General features: G+C 39.6%; 1 protein-coding gene across 1 annotated transcript in view; it reads right to left on the bottom strand.

Moving 5' to 3' along the window:
- LOC121726529 (multidrug resistance protein homolog 49) overlaps nt 1-20516 on the bottom strand; it is a 34799-nt gene that overhangs the window by 10555 nt on the left and 3728 nt on the right. The window contains exons 2-13 of the mRNA XM_042113925.1: nt 12388-12561; nt 10142-10187; nt 9110-9303; nt 8114-8258; nt 7619-7719; nt 7131-7302; nt 6592-6716; nt 3553-3742; nt 2789-3010; nt 2338-2579; nt 1758-1845; nt 669-877 (exon numbers count right to left, since the gene is read on the bottom strand). Of these exons, the coding sequence (XP_041969859.1) occupies nt 669-877; nt 1758-1845; nt 2338-2579; nt 2789-3010; nt 3553-3742; nt 6592-6716; nt 7131-7302; nt 7619-7719; nt 8114-8258; nt 9110-9303; nt 10142-10187; nt 12388-12545 (1892 nt within the window). The 5' untranslated portion in view covers nt 12546-12561. The remainder of the gene's footprint in view (nt 1-668; nt 878-1757; nt 1846-2337; nt 2580-2788; nt 3011-3552; nt 3743-6591; nt 6717-7130; nt 7303-7618; nt 7720-8113; nt 8259-9109; nt 9304-10141; nt 10188-12387; nt 12562-20516) is intronic.

Genomic DNA, 20516 nt, shown 5'->3' with positions numbered 1-20516 from the left:
CAGCACCGTACACGCCGTACGTGTTGAACGCACTGCATACTGCATAGTACACGTAGTGCGACGTGTACGGTGTGGACGAATATGCGAGGCATCATTTCATACAACGAATTCTAATGTGTGATCACCTCAAAATAGTGTTAATGTTTGAGCAACATTGCTTTGCACCGGTGCGTCGTTGGAAAAAAGTACCGAATTCTGAATTGTTGTCGATATTTGTGTTGGGCGACAAAACAATATTATGCGAGCGCGGCGCGTCATCCATCATCACACTTTATCACACGTGACATCCAAAATGTCGTGTCCGATATAAAGCAGCAATGTGGCATATAAGGGCTCCCACACATAACTGCGAATTCGCATCGCATCGCAAATATCTGCGGCAAAACTCATAATAAAAATTAAAATGCGATGCGATGCGAATTCGCAGTTTTGTGTGGGAGCCCTAGCCTAAAATATGAATATAAAACGTCGGAGCGACGACGCGACGGTGCGGTGTGCTCGCTCGCTCTTAAGCAGTGCACACGCAAAGCTTAAAATACGAAACAAACATAAGCAAAGTCCAGTACAGATAATTTAGTTATGTTAAATTCTTACTCGATGCTAACAAGTTATGAATTCCCATAATATAAAGCCTGTTAGTAGTCCACCTACCTACCCCTCATAGCTACCTGTGGCTCACCATAATGGTGGTTCGGCCGAACGCCGCCGAGTCCAGGGCCCGCTGTACTTTGGCCTCGCTCTGGGAGTCCAGAGCCGAAGTGGCCTCATCCAATATGAGTATTTTTGGCCTCCGCACCAGGGCGCGAGCTATAGCTATCCTCTGTTTCTGACCTCCTGATAGTTGGGCTCCTCGTTCGCCGATAAGTGTGTTGTATCCCTGCAATGATAATAAGCCTTAAGCCATCTTATGAACAGTTAATACATTCAGTTTCGTTTAGATATGGTTAATAAAATTGTTGATGTATACAAATATTAAGCAATCTCAGAAGATATAAAATTGTAATTATAGTCGGGGCAATATAATAGGCCACATTTGACAGTTCAACAAAATTGAGCCTGGTAGCCTTGTAACGACGCCATAAAAAATAAATATTTTGTCATTGTTATTACTGCACAATTTATTCACTTTTTTTTAATAACGATTACATATTTATTATAAACATAACCAATACGAGTTCTTTTACTATTTATTTTCACTGATAAACAATTTTAAACATAAAAAACAAATTATGATTTAAAGAACTGAACGTCGGTACAATGTTACGTCAGCTGACCTTTTTTCTTTTTAAACTCTAGGGATGTTACTCTAAAAATCGAAAGCGAATAAGTAGAATCAGATGCATTGATTAGTTGTAACGAAATATCCCCATAAATTCATAACCACGTTGTGAAAAGTAACACATATTCATGTGAAATGAATAATGATAATACAAAATTTAACAGTTTTGATATTTCAAGTGAATAAATGCCATTTTTCTTGTAAATTATGTACTTGTCTTATTTTGCTCCTTGAATTTGCAAAAAAAAAAAAAATAATAATAGGACAGGAATTCGTTTTGGTTTTATAAATAACATATAAAATTCAAATATTTTATTTCAAGTCCGTATCGATTTATTCGTTTTGGTCGATGTTTTTATGCAGCTCACCTCACTATGGAGATTATTCTGACAGATGTCAAATGTGGCCTATTAAATTGCCCCGACTGTAGTTTGTAATGAAAAGTGACAAAGTATGACGTGAAATAAGAAAAACTTACGTTCGGTAACTTCTTTATAAAAGTGTGGCAGTAGGCTTGCTTTGCTGCGACTATTATCTCCTCGTCTGAACAGGAGGGATTACTCATTCTGTGGACAAAGCAATAAATATTTTAAACAAGATGACGCCCGCAACTCCGTTGCGCCCAAATTCGTTTATCGCGCGGGAACCGTACATTTTTTCGGAATAAAAAGTATCCTATGTCCTTCCTCGGGACTCAAAGTATCTCCATACCGAATTTCCCGGTTCAGCGGTTTGGGCGTGAAGAGGTAACAGACAGACAGACAGACAGACGGACGGACGGACAGACATACAGACACACTTTCGCATTTATAATATTAGTATGGATTACAACGATAATTTAAGTAAAGTAGGTACTTAATCAAAAAGTTCGACACAAATATGACGATTGACGACCTCATATTTAGCTAGAACATTGCTAGAGTCAAATGGGGCGCGGTTTCGCGAGTTTAGGGTCGCTTTGTCGGCAAATGCTGTTTCGAACCCGAAAATTAGGTATCCAACCTCATTTTCCTTAGCGTTTCTTAACATAGACTTAAGGAAGATCAGCGTCAACCCACCTGATGTTCTCCTTGATGGTGCCGGCGAACAGCACGGGTTCCTGGCCGACCACGGCGATGTGGTTCCTGTAGTGGCGCACGTTGAGGTTCCGCAGGTCGTTGCCGGACGCCTCCACGCCGCCGCTCTCGGGGTCGTACATGCGCTGCAGCAGCTGCAGCACTGTCGACTTGCCGCTGCCGCTGGAGCCGACTAGAGCGACGGTCTCGCCGCGACTTATGCGTAGACTTAGGCCGTTTAGTATCTACGAAATATGATAGAGCTGTATTATAGTCATGAGATATTTCAATACTTAACCTTTAAATCTAGGAAAATATTGTTTAATAAACAAGCATTTTATGAGCCTTTACCTGCATTGTACGTATGAAACTAAAGTTAAACACTTTTAAAGCGGTTGGTATATCTATTGCGGATACTTTTAATAGTAGGGGCAATATCAGACATATTACTTACCTGTACATCAGGCCGCGCCGGATACCGGAAATATACGTCCTTTAACTGTAGAGTCCCGTCCAACTCCGGTCTAAGGCCCTCATTGGATAAACTGTCTATCACAGGTTTGCGGTCCAATACGTCAAATATCGCCGCGGCGGACGCTCGAGCGCTCGCCATAGCCTCCAGATGAGGCGCGGTGAGACCCACATTCTGAGCTCCTTGGAGTATACTGAAGAAGATCTGAGGGTATAAACGAGAGGGATGGCAGATGTAAAAGAGATAGGTAGATCACTTTAAGCTATATTTACGCCTTTAGTCCGCCGACGCAGTTCGCTGAATAAAAACATTTTGTTTGATCTTATAAGCAAATTAAAGTGTATATGAAAGTGTGTGTAAGATTAATAGATAAATAACGCTAAGTACTCTAATGCGGTTTTGCTCGGTAGTTTTTTAGTGTGTGGACCGCAAAACTGATAGCTCGAAGGCTCGCATCGAGCCGGCTTGATGGAATTAAATATATCGATTAAGAAAAAAACTATCGAGCAATGCTAAATGTGTGGACGAAATCACGAGCCGCGGGTTTTGCTCGACGCTTTGCTCGATCGAACAAAATCGTATGTGAGTACTTTAAGTAAGTTATATTAAAAACCTGTGTAAATATGCTTTAAAAATTGGGCATATATTATTCCCCGCTTTTAAGGTTATCACACCGATATTTATTTCTATAAAAAAATCTTTTTTCTGATTTTATACCACTTAGTAATTATTATTATTCTACTCACTATCATCAACACAGCCGGGGTATAAGTCGGCTGAGGCTCGTGTCGGCTGTCCAGGATCAGTCCTACGCCATACCAGAATGACAACGCGTACGTCGCGTAGATTATGAGCCACATTATACCGCTGCCGATGCCGGAGAATATACCGCGCTTGGTGCCCGTCTTGTTGGCTGGTGCTAGGCGCTCTGTGTATCTGGATCACAGGATTAGATAATAATAATTATTATATATATATCTATGGACGCTTCACACCACGTCAGTCTGGCCCCGTGGTAAGTACTTCAAGGACTTGTGTTACAGGTAGGGTTGCTGAGGATTCCTCTTCCGCTTCCTCATAATGAGGAAGTTCCGCAATATTTTGGGTTCCTCAACCGTTACCGCATTCCTCATAAATAAAAATAAAAATTCCTCTTCCGCTATCGCTTCCTCAAAATTTAAGAGGAATTTATGAGGAATTTATGAGGAATTACACTACGCATGCGCGTCGCGTATCCAATCACGCTCTGGCGCGGCGGCGCGGCGCCGGAGCGGTGCCGCACCGCACCCTGAGGGCAAAGATGAGTATTGCAGCGGCGCCGCTGCGGCGTGTGTCTAAACAGCCTAAGGGCCGCGACACACCAGAATGGCAGCGGCGACGCGAGCACTTTCAGTGTCATAAGATTTTAAACTTTATCTTCATTTTTGTAATACATAGTACAGCGGCCACGGGCGGCCGTAGACTTCTCAAGCGGTACTATGTATTACAATAATGAAGATAAAGTTTAAAATCTTATTCTTATAAAATTACATGTCCTGACTGACTGACTGACTGATTCATCATCGCTGAGCAAAAACTGTAAAAGTTACAGCCACGAAATTTGGTGAGTAGGGTTGTTTTATTAAGTAGACACCCACTAAGGAAGGAATTTTGAAAATTTTACCCCGAAGGGGGTGAAATAAGGGTTGAAAGTTTTAATGAAAGTCCGTCATTTCTTGAGTTAGAAACATGAAACTTTATTTTTGGGTTACTGATTAAAAATGAATGGATACGTATTTAAGCGCTTTTGGAAATTTTACCCCCAACGGGGTGAAATTGGGGTGGAAAGTTGCAATGAAAGTCCGTCATTTCATGAGTTAGAAACATGAAAGTTTATTGACGTTTGCGTTTAACGTTTGCTTAAATAGGGTCCGTTTTTACCCTTTGTATAAGGAACCTCAAAAACAAAAAGGAGAAAACTATCCATCTTTGTTATTATACTATGTTAACGCGGATGAAGTCGCGGGCAACAGCTAGTCATATAATATATGACACTGAAAGCGCTCCGAGGGATGTAAAGCGGTAATATTACTTTCGTAAAATTCGGTTTTTTACCATATTTTACGTAAAATATAAATAAATTACGTAAATTACGGTAAAATTGGGTAAAATTCAATTTAACAAGAGTTAAATCGTATTTTACCTTTTTAGTTAGTAATAATTGCAGTCTTCTTTAAAAAAGAAATAGTCAAAATGTATATGTCCAGACAAATATTACTGAAGTTGGTGAAAACATAAGACTTAATAATCTTATGTTCTGTAAATTCATTTCTCATGAACTGGATAACTACCAAGGCATTGAACGTATGACTATTATGCAAAAATAACTAATAAATAATAATTTAACATCATTAGGACACTTTTTACACTTCTCAAAATGTTCTGTCATCCGAGTAGCATTAGCATTTTTTGTACTCCGTATTACAAAATATACACATCACATGTTTCCTTTTGTCATGTTCACTTAGCACTTGGAATTAATCCCACACTTTTGCTTGATTTCGTGGCATAATTTACTAAATGCACGTATAGTGCAGTCAGTCAAAACAATTGCAAGCAGAGTTGCATTTTGCGATTTTAGAAAAATGAATCATATTATAATTCATATCATGATTCTTCAAATTTTAGCCCCGCCGAACGTAAGTATGTTGCAAGTTGCAACTTGCAACTACACGCTCTTCTCACCCCCCGCTATACTTTTCGCATACATACGTAGCCGGTAATTTTACCGTAATATATATAAATTACCGTAAAATACGCGTATTTTACCAGTGTTTTCGGTAAAATAACGTAATTTTGCAACCCTCGGCTCACCTCGCCGCTGTCATTCCGATGTAGCGCGGCCCTTATTGCTAGACTGATTTTGATGATTCTTTATTGTGTGTGTTTTGAGAATGGTTTATAATTTAGATTCATAGTTTGGTTCACTGGAAAATGCCCTTTTAATTATTTTTTGTGTAATGTATGTACCTAGTACGTTATGTACAAAGTACAGACAGGACAAACGTTTGGGTTGGGTCCGCTAGTATTTATAATTTTCTATCTTCCTCTTCCTCATCCGCTTCCTCTTCCGCTTCCTCATCCGCATCCTCTTCCTCATAAAATATCCTCTTCCTCATCCGCATCCTCAAAATTTGCGCGTGACAATTCCTCTTCCTCCTCCTCTTCCTCATAATCACTTCCTCAACAACCCTAGTTACAGGTACCAGACAACTGAATTATATTTAATACTTTTTATACTATACATACTCGTATATTTAAGATTTTTATTATATGATACACATATTTAATACACATCCATGACCCAGGAACTTTGAAAAACTTTTTGTTCCGTCGGCGGGATTCGAACCCGCGACCCCCGGCTTGAGCTACCAACGCGCTCACCACAGCTGAGCCACAAAGGTCGTCAAAGATATAGAGTTTTATTCTATAGAACCTAAATATACGGACATTGCCCTCGTGATTTATCACTTATACACAAAAAAATTCAATCACATACCTATCAAAATACGACAGAACCTATAAAATATTCGCGTCCGAAAGAAAGTCACAAAAGACAAGTAGCGATGTCCCTACATCTATATTATGCTTTTGATAACAACACAACAGTATGCTCAATTTTATAAATGAACACCATTGGCGAAAAAGGTAATGTACGGGTCGTTTAGTCCTATTTTCCCTCTCTCTCTAAAAAAGTTTGCTATTTGAGAAACAACCGGCTAGAAAAACTCTGAAGGACCACAAACCTGGCAATCTCCTTCTCCTCTCCCCCAAAGGCCACGACAGTCCTGATGCCGGCGAGCACCTCTTCGGCAACAACACCACCGATACTGTACGCCTTCAGCTCCTGAGTCGTTAGTGATGATTGTACCTGAAATTACAATATTATTGCTTAAAAAGTGTCCTTTGACAAATTAATTTATAGGCAGACCATTAGCATTGAACTGCGGACTTTAATTTTTTTTTTTCAGTAATGTCAAGTCAATGTCATGGTACGAGTATTTTCAGATGACAAGCGTTCAATGTGCCTTTTGATAGCGGGTGTTTACAACATAAATTTTGTTCAGGGCCTGTAGACAAGTGGCAAAGCGCTAACGCTAACGCTAGCGCTACATGTAAATGGCTTATGTCAAATCGCATGATTTGACATAAGTCATCGCTTCGCTAGCGAATACTAATGTCAAATCGCATACATTTTGTAGCGCTAGCGTTAGCGTTTTGCCACTTGTCTACGATGCAGGTCGTACACATGCTAACGCGCATTGTCGCGAATAATTGTACTTACCCTAGCGACCACCGCGGTAGTGGCGATTATGATGGGCGCGCAAGACAGGATGACCAGGGTGAGCTCCCAGCCGTACACGAAGGAGATGAGCACGGCGGTGACGAACGACATCACCAGGTAGATGAACATCGGCACCTTCTCCGCTATACCTTCGCGGTACTTCTCTACGTCACTGGGTAAAGATCATAATCTTTATATTATATTCCCCTTACTCATTTTTTTTTTCAGAGTTAATAACTATACAAGACTCAAGAGAGAAAGAGACAGCGGTCCTGGAATACACTGCGTAAATAGGTTATTAAAATAACTTTCTATTTTTCTTGGTAGCAGTAGACCGTAGGACCCATTTTGGTACAGATATAAAGTAGACTATAGTGAATATATATAAGCAACTTTCATAGCGGGAAAAATATAGAGTTTTGGCGGAGTTTTTGCTCTTACATGGCCGTAGGCAGACAATCTAGAATCTAGATAGACACGTTACTTACTCGGAGACCTTGGTGGCAAAGTTCATGGATGTGTTGAGGTCGTACCACGAGATGTCCTGCCGCAGCACCGCCTTCAGAAACATCTCCTTCATCCTGTCAATCTGGAACGTCAATAAGTTACAATCTACATGGTAGCTGGTGATATCCTGTTAATCTGTAGATAACATCAATAATTTTGTGGTCGAGTTACTAAGTTATTACAATTTGACCAAGTTAAGTTTGTACCTGCGTCGATTCGTTACTTTGACGCGAGGTGCAAACTTAGCTTTTAGTCAAGACTATCTCGAAGAATACTTAACCGAACAAGGACAGGGGTTTTACCCGTGTAATCTGCCAAGAAATTTTATAAAAACGCTTCCCACTTTTTTAAAAGAGCTTCCTAACTCCCGCCACGTTAAGACCAATCAGAAAATTACTTAAATCCTACATGTATGCGTACTTCAAGTTAATAATACCAACGTCTTAAAACATTCATAGTTACTCGTTCCCACTGACCTGTTTGAGCGCGGCGTAGTTGAACAGGTCGACGCTGATGGCACCGACCGCGAACTGTAGCAGGGAAAACACCGCGCACCCTATGCCGAAAGCCTTCGAGTCCTCGATCAGTGCCGCCCTGTTCTCCTCCAGGCTCGCGTTCGTGCTGAGAGAGAGAGAGAACGTATTTGATAATTGCTCAGTATACGTATGAGTAAGTTCGGTTCGGTACAATTTCTCGCAAGAACTCCTATAAATTAGTCAGTGACTTAGATCACTGTTTCCGCCGGAAGTGAGCTAAGCTGCGTTGTAGAGAATGTGTTCGTTGAATCGCTTTGTATGCGTAACATCGTTTAGAGCAGCGCTTCTATTGGATCTTACAAAACACATTCCTAGCGACGCAGCTAAGCGCAACTCCGGTGGTAGCGCAGTTACCCGATTTAATAGCGGCTCTACATGATGGGCCAGCGTGGGGAGGACGTAGTGGCGTACTGGCGTAGGATGGCCGATGGCGCCAGCGATGGCCATGGAATGGCGGCGGTGTCGGTTTTTCGGCCGCACATCAAAGGATGATTGCCCAGCGATGGCGGTACGCTTCTACACGTGGCCGAACTACAGTCGCTGCCCGATCGCGGTCGAGTGAGAACGTCGTATTTCAATAATAATAATTTACGAATTTCATTCAAAATCTTGAACGACGTTTAGATCACTGCTGAACACGGCCATCATGTAGAGGCGTTGCGACCATTGCATAGCCATCGCATGCGCCATTCGATGGGCCAGCGCTGGCCACTCATGTAGAGGAGCAATAAGAACCTTTCATGGTTGGGAGCAGCTCTGGATTTATATATAGGCAGTATCGGCGGCAGCGTCCAAGGATGGCGGTAGAGTTCGTACATAAGGGCGGCAAAATTAAAGTGGCCTATACTCATAAAAAACATAAATCCGGCCCTGCTTGGGAGTTTGAAATAATAAACATGCTTACGAATACAAAATTGATCGTCAAAGATGGCTTACAGTATTCGACCTCCTCCAAACATCGCGATCGTGAGCGTAGGCGTGGACGTCCCATTCATGACGGTCCGGTCGATCAGCAGCGAAGTGAACTCGCCGTAGATGATCACGCCGATCGGCACGAACAGACCGTTGAGTGAGGCGAAGATTACGCCCGCGAATAGCAGCACGAACTCCCATGGCTTGGCGAATCTGTACTGTAAAGTTTTGAAGATAAGGTTTATTGTTGGGTGAACAGAGACTACGATCTGCGAGTAGCATCACGAACTCCCATGGCTTGGCGAATCTATACTGTAAAGTTATGAAAATAAGGTTTATTGTTGAGTGAATAGACTATGATCTGTGAACACCCATTGCTTGGCGAATCTGTATTGCAAAGTTATGAGTGTAAGGTTTTTCATTGGATTTCATTGAATAGAGTGGCCAGACTTCTCTAATTGTAAACAGCAGCACGAGATACTAGGGCCGAGCAAATATAAACTCTTATAAATTTATGTTTTTAAGGTGTATTGTTGCTTGAATAATGTAATAATATCTCGTCCGCAAACAGCTGCAGCAGCTGCCATGGTATAACGAACCTTATCTGTAAAATTATACCTCTAAGGTTTATTGTTGCATGAATTTAAAATAATTAAGAGCACAATATCGGGTCTTGAATGAAGTACCGTAGCCGCGAGATTAAGAACTGTGATATAATGGCAGTTAGGTCGATTTTTGTACGAAGAAAAATAACGATGACGTAGACATGTGTCATCAAGATTAGAGCCAAGATCAAGTGTAAAGTTCGTCAACTTTAAAAAATTTAAGTAAGCACTGAAGCTATTTATAAACAGCTTTTTAATCACAAAGTTGAGACGTGAGAAAACAGTAAAAAGCTATAAATTACATCAATCTGCGCCACTATTATGAAGCCTGTACAAAGCCATTATGACGCCATTGTTTTGCCATTATTATGCCAATTTGACTATTTTAATTTGAGTTATTAATTTTTATAATACATAGATCGATCGATAGGTCTAATTAAACATAACTTACCAATTTAAACCATGAAACCGACGGTGGCTGACGATTTGGATCCGCACTGTAAAAATAAAAAAATACTTTCAACGTTCTACACATTTTCATACCTAAAACTAGTAATGATAGAACTGAAATAAATCATTGGAAGAATTATGACGAATTCAGCCAATCACAGACGAAAGCGATGAGAAAACAAATATGGCGTTTCAAAATGTCCGACTGAAAAAAATAGTGGGTATTGAAGCGCAAGCGATGGGTTGCGTACCATTTCGACGATGACATATCCAGCTAGCCCTAAATATCCTGGGTACGCTAAACAGACCAATACATCAGACTGAACAATCGAATACAATAATAATTATTATTCTTTATTTAAGGATTAAATAAAGTATATACTATCCCCTTAGTATATTCTAAATTAGAAAATATTAGCTTCATGCAATGTCACTGTCTAGGTCAGCGACTTTCTAAATTCTAGCGCATCAGACTTGGATGAGCATAATCGATTCCTAAGTAGTTGCTTAATATAGAATTGACATAACTAATAGTTAAAGTAAACTATATTCCATTAACTACTACCTACTCTAATACACATACAATGCTTTGAAAATAACACTTAGGTTGGGTTGCACCAGAGGCGTGGTTAAAGTTAAAGTTAAGGTTAAAGTTATGGACAAAAATTGCGTTTTTGTATGATGACAGCGTTAGTTCCTTTTTTCGCCACGTGCATTTAAAACCTTGTCGAGCTCTATGGTTATGGTTAAATATGGCGTCTTGATGGCGTCCATTTTTAACTTTAACCAAAGATTTGACATTTTACATTGTAGTTAAAGTTATAGTTAAAGTTACAGTTATAGTTAAAGTTAGTTGGTGCAACCCAACCTAATTTTCAAGGTCCGGGATACAAAATATACGGTTATACTTCAATCCACATAAAACTTTAGTAAGCTCTTCTTTGTAGTCGAATGACGTTCTCAAGACGTGCATTAATATGCAGACCGTCTTGAGATTTTAATGCTTCGACTAAAGCTTCTTATACTTGTTCATATTTAAAATAGTAAAACTATTTAAAAGACCTAATGAAAGTAAGAAACAGGTAATTACATAATGTAAAACCTTTAACCGATCGGATAACCTCACTCAAATAATTGAGAAGCATTTCGTAACATTGATAGTTAATTTTATAAACTGGTTACATTCTTATGTAAAGCTTAACTAAGTATAAAGATAGCAAATTAATGTCAAGTTAAAACTTGTCCGGATGTCTGTCGAGGCGAAAGTTCCAAATTGAAATCTTGCAGTAAACCGTAGCTGTCGCGTAGAGCGTGCTACGAATATGCTACGAGACCTTGCGTAGAGTGTTTACGTAATATCCTAGCGAGAAAATATACGGGTATCAGTGATGGAACAACGGATCAAACTGTTTTAGTTTATAAGTAAGTTATATATGATCTATATTAATTGCGCTTTTTACAAAAAGTCTACTAATTGTTATTCAATTATAGCCATTTCTGATATCTAGAGATAATATTATAATCAATTTCATCTTTTATTCGTATACAAATAACATTTCTTGCTTATAGTATTACCGCCTATCCACGTATCTAAATGCTTTATGAATTCCAGTTTTTTGTAATATAGTTTACTTCTTCACGACCAGCTTAATCGCAAAACATTCCTACCACTGATAGACCGCGAGATAGTCACACAAAATTCTTGGTCATTTGTACAAGGCTGGCGGTTCTACAGGGGTCTAATTACGTAAAGGCAAAAAGGAAAATGATGGCCATAGCGCTCGCACTGGCGGCCTTGTAATGCTTGTATTTAAAAAAATGCTTGTATTTTCAGATAGTCGAAAAAAATAAGTAGGCGGTGGTAGCGTAATGCCATACTTCTGGGGTGTGGCTTACAGCCCGCCATACCGACGCGAATACATAAATTTTTAATAAAACAATTGAACCAGGCTAATTTTTGCATACCTAGCTAATCATCGTCACCATACAAGCATTTTTCTTTTTGCTTTGACTTTCGTTAATTATCCGAAGCGTTCGATTAACGCCCATGCGTTTGGGCCGCCAGTGCGAGCGCTATGACCATCATTTTCCTTTTTGCCTTTACGTAATTAGACCCCTGTAGAACCGCCAGCATAGTGCAAATGACCAAGAATTTTGTGTCACCATCTCCCGGTCTATGACCTAGATTTCCAAATTGCCAAAGACTCCTGAGTTCACTCAAATAATATTGTATGGTTCAATACTCACGCTTCCTCCTTCTGCGCCTTGTGTGCGAGGTATGCCGTCTGCTGCGCTAGCGCGTTGATGGTGAGCGAGTTCTGTCGGAAGCTGAGCGCGGACGCCGGCCGCACCTCGCTGTGGCGGCGTAGCTTTGTTATACTCTTCGCCGACTCATCGCGTCTCATTCTCGTGTCAACAGCTCTGCAAAATTAATCCAAGATGACGCACAAATTCGCCCAGGAACCGTACACTTTTTCACGGTAAAAGTATCCTATTTCCTTTAGAGGGATTCAAAATATCTCCAAATCAAATTTCATCAAAATCGGTTCAGCGGTTGTGGCGTGAAGAGGTAACAGACACACTTTCGTATAATATTGGTATGGATATCTGAAGGATAATGGGTAGTTTGATGTTTCAAAGGTTCCAACCCACCAAAAACATTTCTTATAAAATGTAGCTGAGACGACCACTTAAGGTTTTCCTGTCAAAAACATATGAGATCTCATGTAGAGCCATCAGCCAAGCTTCTGAATCTACACTCTACTGACCCCCCATTGTAGGCGATGGGGATGAAAGTTATAAGCTTATGATTTTTTTTGTTTTATGTATAATAAATTACATGCCAAATTTCAGCTTTCTAGCACTTCAGGAAGTAGCCAAACAATGTGATGATGATCATCAGTGTGCCAGAGTATAAGTGTGTCAGTGACGAAATCGGTGTATTTTATTATAGATATCAATAAAATCTAAAGTATAAGAGCTATCTATTCAATTGAGACTTTGTTACCGTATCCTGAGAATATTATGAACTATCTGGTAAGTACATCGGAAGCAAACTCAATGGGGTTAAAAAATAATCGGCCAAGTACGAGTCGAACACGCGCACGAAAGTTTCCATACCGTTATAAAGACAAAAGAGGCCAAAAATTGTGGTTTTTGTATGGAAGCCCACCTTAAATTTATATTATATTTTAATTTATTAATATTTATTATTAAAGTACACATACAATTGAGGATTTTGTGAAAATTTCAAGTGCCTACCTGTTGCCATTATTGTTGCCAAGCAAAAAATGCCGAAAAAATCACGTTTGTTGTATGGGAGCCCCGCTTAAATATTAAGTTTATTTTGTTTTTAGTATTTGTTGTTATAGCGGCAACACTCTTGAGTTAGAGCCTGGAGACATACAGACGGACAGACGGACAGACAATGAAGTCTTAGTAATAGGGTCCCGTTTTTACCCTTTGTGTACGGAACGCTAAAAAACGACGAAACACTTCGAGAAAAGATAGGTAGTGACTAGTGCCCTTACGCTTCGCTTGGCTCGTCTCACAAGTCACAGATAATGCCATATCGATGCTGCCTTGCATTCTAGCGACGATAGGGATACGTATCATTTATTCGTGAAGGATGAGACTTTATTCACAACAGTTATAGTACTACTACACCTTTAATTGCAAAACGCTGAATTTCGAGCTGTAGAGTGCTAAGCCACGCTTTACTCTTTTTGCTATTAAAAGCGAAAAAACTTGTGATCGAAATTACTTTTTGTTAAAATTTTAAACACCAGATTGACATGACAGACAGGTTTTTCTATTTGGGCACGGAACTCTAAAAACAAGGCAAAATACGGATAAAGGTCAACAAGGGTCAAATATTTCTATTAATGGGTACCTTTTTAATCTCAAACATTAGTAACTTAAGAACGCGGAAATAAGAACGAACACGAAACATTTCATAATAACGAGGGTTTAATTAGCCACACTACTTATAACTCGACCATAAGAACCTTATAAGTTACTTGTTGTTGGTACTTTGTTTACATGATTATACGAAAGTCTTAAATGGAGAAATCTAATATTTTGAGTATACTTAAGCTCAAATGCGTCAAATCTTTTGGACTCTAACGTCTGCCAACTAAATATATTATACATGTAACATACCAGTAGCGAAGGCTGGTTATCTTCAGCGGAAAGTCCTACCCTTATATTTAATTTATGTTGTAAAGAGTGTCTTCAAAACATAAGAAAAGCAGCCAACAGAAATAGAGTGAAAAAACCCCACGCCACCGATAGATCTACAAACACACTTAAAGACTATTACTCTTCTAGCGCAGTTGGTTAAAAAGATATTCCCAGCTACCTTAAAGCATAAAGATGAATGTTTAAACAGGAAATGTACCCTGGGCATCGATTAGCGGGAACATTTTTGTGTACCGCATTGCGACGCGGCGCCGGACTCAATGCATTATTGTACGGTGTACCTCACTCACGTATCTGACTTACGACAGTTCACAAAAGGTATCTCGTTGAAAACAACCTTGAGGACAACAGCTTACACCTAACAGATGAAATCTGAACAAGTTGAATCATAGTTATAACAGTTACATTGTTATACCCTTGGGAAAATTGCTTTCCAAGTAGGTTTACAAGAAATTACAAGTTGTGTATTATCTTATGTAGTTTGCAAGCATAAGTACTATCAGAGAACTTGATTCCTAGGTAGATGGCGGACATAAATAATTTGGTCACGTTAAGTCAAACTCATCTAACTGACAACAGCTAACATTGAATTGACAGAAGCCGACCAAACGACGTAGGTCTGTCAACTGCATAGGAATCAATTTCCTCAAGTACTTATACTAATTTTTAGTAAAACAATTTTAGTATAGCATAGTCCACACTCCACATGGCAGTCCGAATTTAATGAAATTTATAGCTTTGTTAATTCGGGCTGGATTGTACCGATTGTTTCTATTGTAATAAGATTTTCATTATGAGTTTTAGGAACAAGTTAGACTACGTTGAAGCGAATCTATGAGTTATGAGTAAAGTTCTTCGACTTTACTAGAACTTGGCTACTATGTTATGTGTTTACGGAATCATACTCGAATCGCCGCGTTCCAATAACTTATACAGGGCTTGGCGCCGGGAAGACTATCCCAGCCAATCGATGTCAGACTTTACCATGATAGAACTGTTGTCTAGCATGAAGTTTGATTTTCGAAGTTCGTAAGAAAAATGCTGTTTTAATGACTTGTAATTTCTTAAACACATTATTTTCGTGTCATTAGCATTATTGATACAAGGTTAAGGTAAAAGTTCGCGAGGATGGTTCGTTTGTACACGTCTTTTACTAGCTATTACCTATTCATGCTATAATTTGTACGTTTGCTATCTACTGAATGTATTATTCATTATTAAATCTAGTAATATGTAGTTAACGTAGTTGGTACCATAGTTATTAAGATTAATCTGTATGTAACTCTTTTTTTTAAATAATATGTACTTTGGTTACTGTTTGTTGACTCAAATAAACTAAAAAAAAAGTCTTTAGCGCAACTGACTAGATCTAAATTTCGAATTTGGAAAGAAAAATATAGGTCGTAGAATCAGTAATTACTTTGCAGAAAAGTGAAAACTAGTTTGACTTTTAATTATACAAGGTGTAACAAACCATAGTGATAAACCTTTAGGGTGTGTGATTTGTGTGTATTCCTTATAGTTCACTGTGAAAGTGGCAGCGCTGAACGATCAATTAAAAAAAATGTATGTGCAAACTAATGACGCTAGGGCGCTTGTCCATACAAATCACAAAAAAACCTCTCTGTCAGCGCTGCTACTTTCACAGTAAACTCTATCTAAGGGACACATATTACACAGTACACACCCTAAAGTATTATCACTTAGTTTTGTTACAACCTGTATAGTGTATATTATACAGATGGGGTACTTTTTTCTCATCCCAATAATATTATTATGTCAGCCGGTAGGCGCTTCTTTTAACCTGAAAAATATATATAGTTTTTGTAATATTCCCAAGTACTTGTAATATTCCCGCAAGTATATCCGCGGGCAAAACCTAGTAGATGTATGAAACGTATCGAGCGTGTGTTAACGTGACAACATCGCATACCAGATGTTGGCAAAGTCATTGACTTTTATTTATGGTATGGGCAGTATCATACTCGTACCACAATCATAACGATGTGCACTATTTACTGTAGTTCATTGCGAAATAATATTATTCTCGATTTGAACTATACTAACCACTGCACAGAGATTTAATGATTAATTAACTTAAATTTACAGAAACGTGGTAGAGCTATGCTTCGGCACGAATGGGCCGGCTCGACCGGAGAAATACCACGGGCTCACAGAAAACCGGCGTGAAACAGCGCTTGCGCCTGATTCGCCGAGTGAGTGAGTTTACCGGAGGCCCAATCCCCTACCCTATTCCCTTCCCTACCCTCCCCTATTCCCTTCCCTACCCTTCCCTATTCCCTTTCTTACCCTCACCTTACACCTATTCCCTCTTAAAAGACCGGCAACGCACCTGCAGCTCTTTTGATGTTGCGAGTGTCCATGGGCGATGGAAGTTGCTTTCCATCAGGTGACCCGTTTCCTCGTTTGCCCCCTTCTTTCATTAAAAAAATGGGGATTTCGATATAAGCTTCATACATTTTTATGAAACTCTACATAAAATTTTACTTTAGTAATCTTTGAATTTTTTACCAAACTCTACATTTAATTTAAATTAAGTATTCAATTAATGTTACTTCGACGACCGTAAGTGTTTTTGAAAATAGATTTTGAACTGAAATCAGGTGGGAGAAAACATTGAACTTGCAACATTGTTACCAGCACAGAGGCGGAAGCAAAATAATGGAGTGGGCAACTTGAACGCTACATGCTTGCCTGTCTGTGTTTGTCTCAATCTCTACCGGCACATTTTTTTAAGATTTCATGTACCATTTTGTCGGCATAATTATTATGTGCATTCATGCCAAATTACAGCTTTGTAGGTCCTATAGTCTCTGAGCAAAACCGCGGACAGACAGACGGACGAACAGACCGAAACTATAAGGGTTCCTTGTTGACTACGGAACCCTAAAAAGTTAGTTAAGTCGCTGTTTTATAACATGAATACTATGATGCTAAATAATTGTCTGAAGAAAAAAACCGGCCAAGTGCGAGTCGGACTCGCGCACCGAGGGTTCCGACAGCTTAAAGGTATTATAGACCTGAGTATTTAGTATGAATTTCAATTTAATACCTCTACGCGTTTATGAGGAAATGGGTAGTAAGTTTAAAATTATTAAAAAAAAATATATTATGTGATGTAACTAAAAATTTATGGTTTTCGTAATTTTTCCTTTATCTATGCTATAAGACGTTGCTTCGTACCAAATTTCAAGATTCTGAGTTCACGGGAAGCACCCTGTAGGTTTTGATTCCCTTGCAAGTGTCGAAAATTTGCGGCATAAACGGCTGTATCTTTTGATTGCGTTGGCTTAGAAGTTTGATTTTTTCACAGCTTCAAGGGACAGTAGACCTGAGTAATTGATATAAATTTCAGCTTCATGCCTCCACGCGTTCCTGAGAAAAAGGGTCTTGACAGACGGACAGACGGACAACAAAGTGATCCTATAAGGGTTCCGTTTTTTCCTTTTGAGGTACGGAACCCTAAAAATGTATGTATTAACGCTGTGATCAGCGTTTACTTTTAAATCTAAAAATAATGAAAACTTTAAATTGTTTAAGAACACATCCACGTTACATTGTATTCTTTATCTTAGCGACTCTACAGGTGCGTCCACTTTTGCGTACAGTTAAAAATACTTGCGCTGTTTGTCTTGCATATCAATAGACGCATCTAATTATCAAATTTTATTTGGATCAAGGGCCGGCGGGACATTGTATCGGGACATTTGCCAATCCGTCTGCTATTATTACAGTTAATTACACACAATATTGAGCTCTATGTCAGCGGCACTTGTATCAGGTGTTGCACAATATCCGTTGACGTGGGTAGTTACGTAACGTCTGTGACGTCACGAAGGGTTGGTCTAAGAGCCGGGACACAAAAACACGGCACGACGTCGTACGGCGTCGTACGGTGCCGTACGGCGCCGTGTCGGACGCGCGTCGTAAAAAACCACGGCACGGCACCGTACGGCGTCGTACGACGTCGAGCCGTAGAAACTCACGTAGAAATTCAAGATGAGTTTCATCGGCACGACGTCGTACGACGCCGTACGGCGCCGTGCCGTGGTTTTTTACGACGCGCGTCCGACACGGCGCCGTACGGCACATTACGACGTCGTGCCGTGTTTTTGTGTCCCGGCCCTAAGGGGAAGTTCATACTGTAGTCGTCTCTGATACAACTGAATGAGAGTAAAGGGCTGTTTCACCACTTCCTGATAAGAATATCCACCACTAAACTTGACAGTCTATGAGTCTTGAACTTGAGTATGGATACTCTGTCAAATAAGTTGTGGATAGCCTATCCGGGATTTTATCAGGAAGTGGTGAAATAGGCCCTAAGAGCCTGTTTCACCACTTCCTTATAAGGAGCCGGATAGGCTTATTTGACAGATTCTCCATACTGTATCTGTCAAGTTAAGTGGTGGATAGCCTTATCAGGAAGTGGTGAAACAGGTCCTAAGTGTCGTGTTTCTAATGAATAATGACGCATAGATTGCATAGTCTTAGTCTTCTAGTTGATAAATGATCATCTAGTCGCAAGGGAACCGTAAATTCCATCAGGTAATACGCTGTACCTTTCGTGGTTAATTTTCAAAAAAAAATTGCTCTATTACGAAATAGAATTGTTGTTTATTTTGTATTGAAAAAATGTATTGCAATGTTGAAGTTGATATATTTCTTGTTTGCATATCGTTTGCGGAACTCCCATGGCATGCATTTTATTTGCAGTAAATAATATTCTATTGTTGCTTGACAATAGGCATGATGACTATTTTTTTTCTTATCGGTAATTGAAAGACACTTACAAACATCGTTGATAGAATGACTCTGATAGCTTAAAAATTCACCAAGATATGACAATTCAAATATCTCATAAAAAAGACCTGCCCGAAACGCTCCATACAAAGTGCTACGAAAGTATGACGTCAGTCTTTCGTAGTTTGTACGCATCGGGAGACAACTTTTTGATATTTTATAAAAAAATCACTACTTAACACTAGCTATGGACGCTGGCGACACGAAATTTCTCTAGTGTCCGCTACACTAGCGAAATTTCGTGTCGCCAGTGTTTCCCATCCTCGAAACTCACTCAGCAATCAGCGATCTTCAATGTGAGCGTTGTCTTCCACTGGATTTCTATGAGGCCATAGTGTGAAACCGGTCTGGTCGGTCCATTCGTGCCTAAGGCCGTACCACTAAACCGTTTTGAGACTCAAACAATCCAACGAGAATACCGCATCCTATAGTCCGTCAAGAAAGTGAAGAAATTAAAAAGTAGCAACATCGTAGTGTCATCCTTTTTTTCTTTGATGACGTTGTTAGAGCTTTCGTTCGATTGTTTGAGTCTCAAAAAGGTTTCGCAGTAGTCTCTTAGCTCACACGTTAAAATCACCATATCAAAACGTAACAAAAATAGCGACCGGTAAAAAAAAGTAAATACATACTTGTCGCATCTGGCCTCCTGCCAGAAATTTAAACCATTGATACTCTTTATAATTTAGAGCGAAACAGAATTGATTACACGGGCCTGCAACGATTAGAATTTTCACACATTAGCAACAGCAGTGGCGTAGCGAGCCTTGGCCCTTGGGGCACCCATTTCAACTATTTGTCCCGGGCACTACTCGACTGAGGACTATTTGACTAATGCAGCAGTGGGCTATAGTTAGGCTTAGCTTACAAGAAATAGATAGGTATTACACATAAATTAATAAAATAAAATACATCCAAACTATCAATACTAATATCATAAATGCTAAAGTGTATCTGTCTGTCTGTCTGTTACCTCTTCACGCCTTAACCAAAGAACCGATTTTGCTGAAATTTGGTATGGACTATTCCCTTCCCTACCCTCAACTATTCCCTTCCCTTCCCTTCCCTACCATCCCGTATTACCCTATTCCCCTTAAAAGGCCGGCAACGCACTTGCAGCTCTTCTGATGCTGCGAGTGTCCATGGGCGACGGAAGTTGCTTTCCATCAGGTGACCCGTTTGCTCGTTTGCCCCCTTATTTCATAAAAAAAAAAAAATGGACATGCTTTGATTTCTGGGAATAGACATAGGAAATATGTAAGACTCCCGTGCGATAAACTTTAGTAAATAAATAACATTTTGACGCAACAGAATCGCGGGCTACTTATTATACTTTATAATTTTTGAATATACATATC

Source organism: Aricia agestis, chromosome 4 (genome assembly GCF_905147365.1).
Source record: "Aricia agestis chromosome 4, ilAriAges1.1, whole genome shotgun sequence".
NCBI classification, from domain to species: Eukaryota; Metazoa; Arthropoda; class Insecta; order Lepidoptera; family Lycaenidae; genus Aricia; species Aricia agestis.
This window is presented reverse-complemented; position numbering and strand designations above follow the sequence as displayed.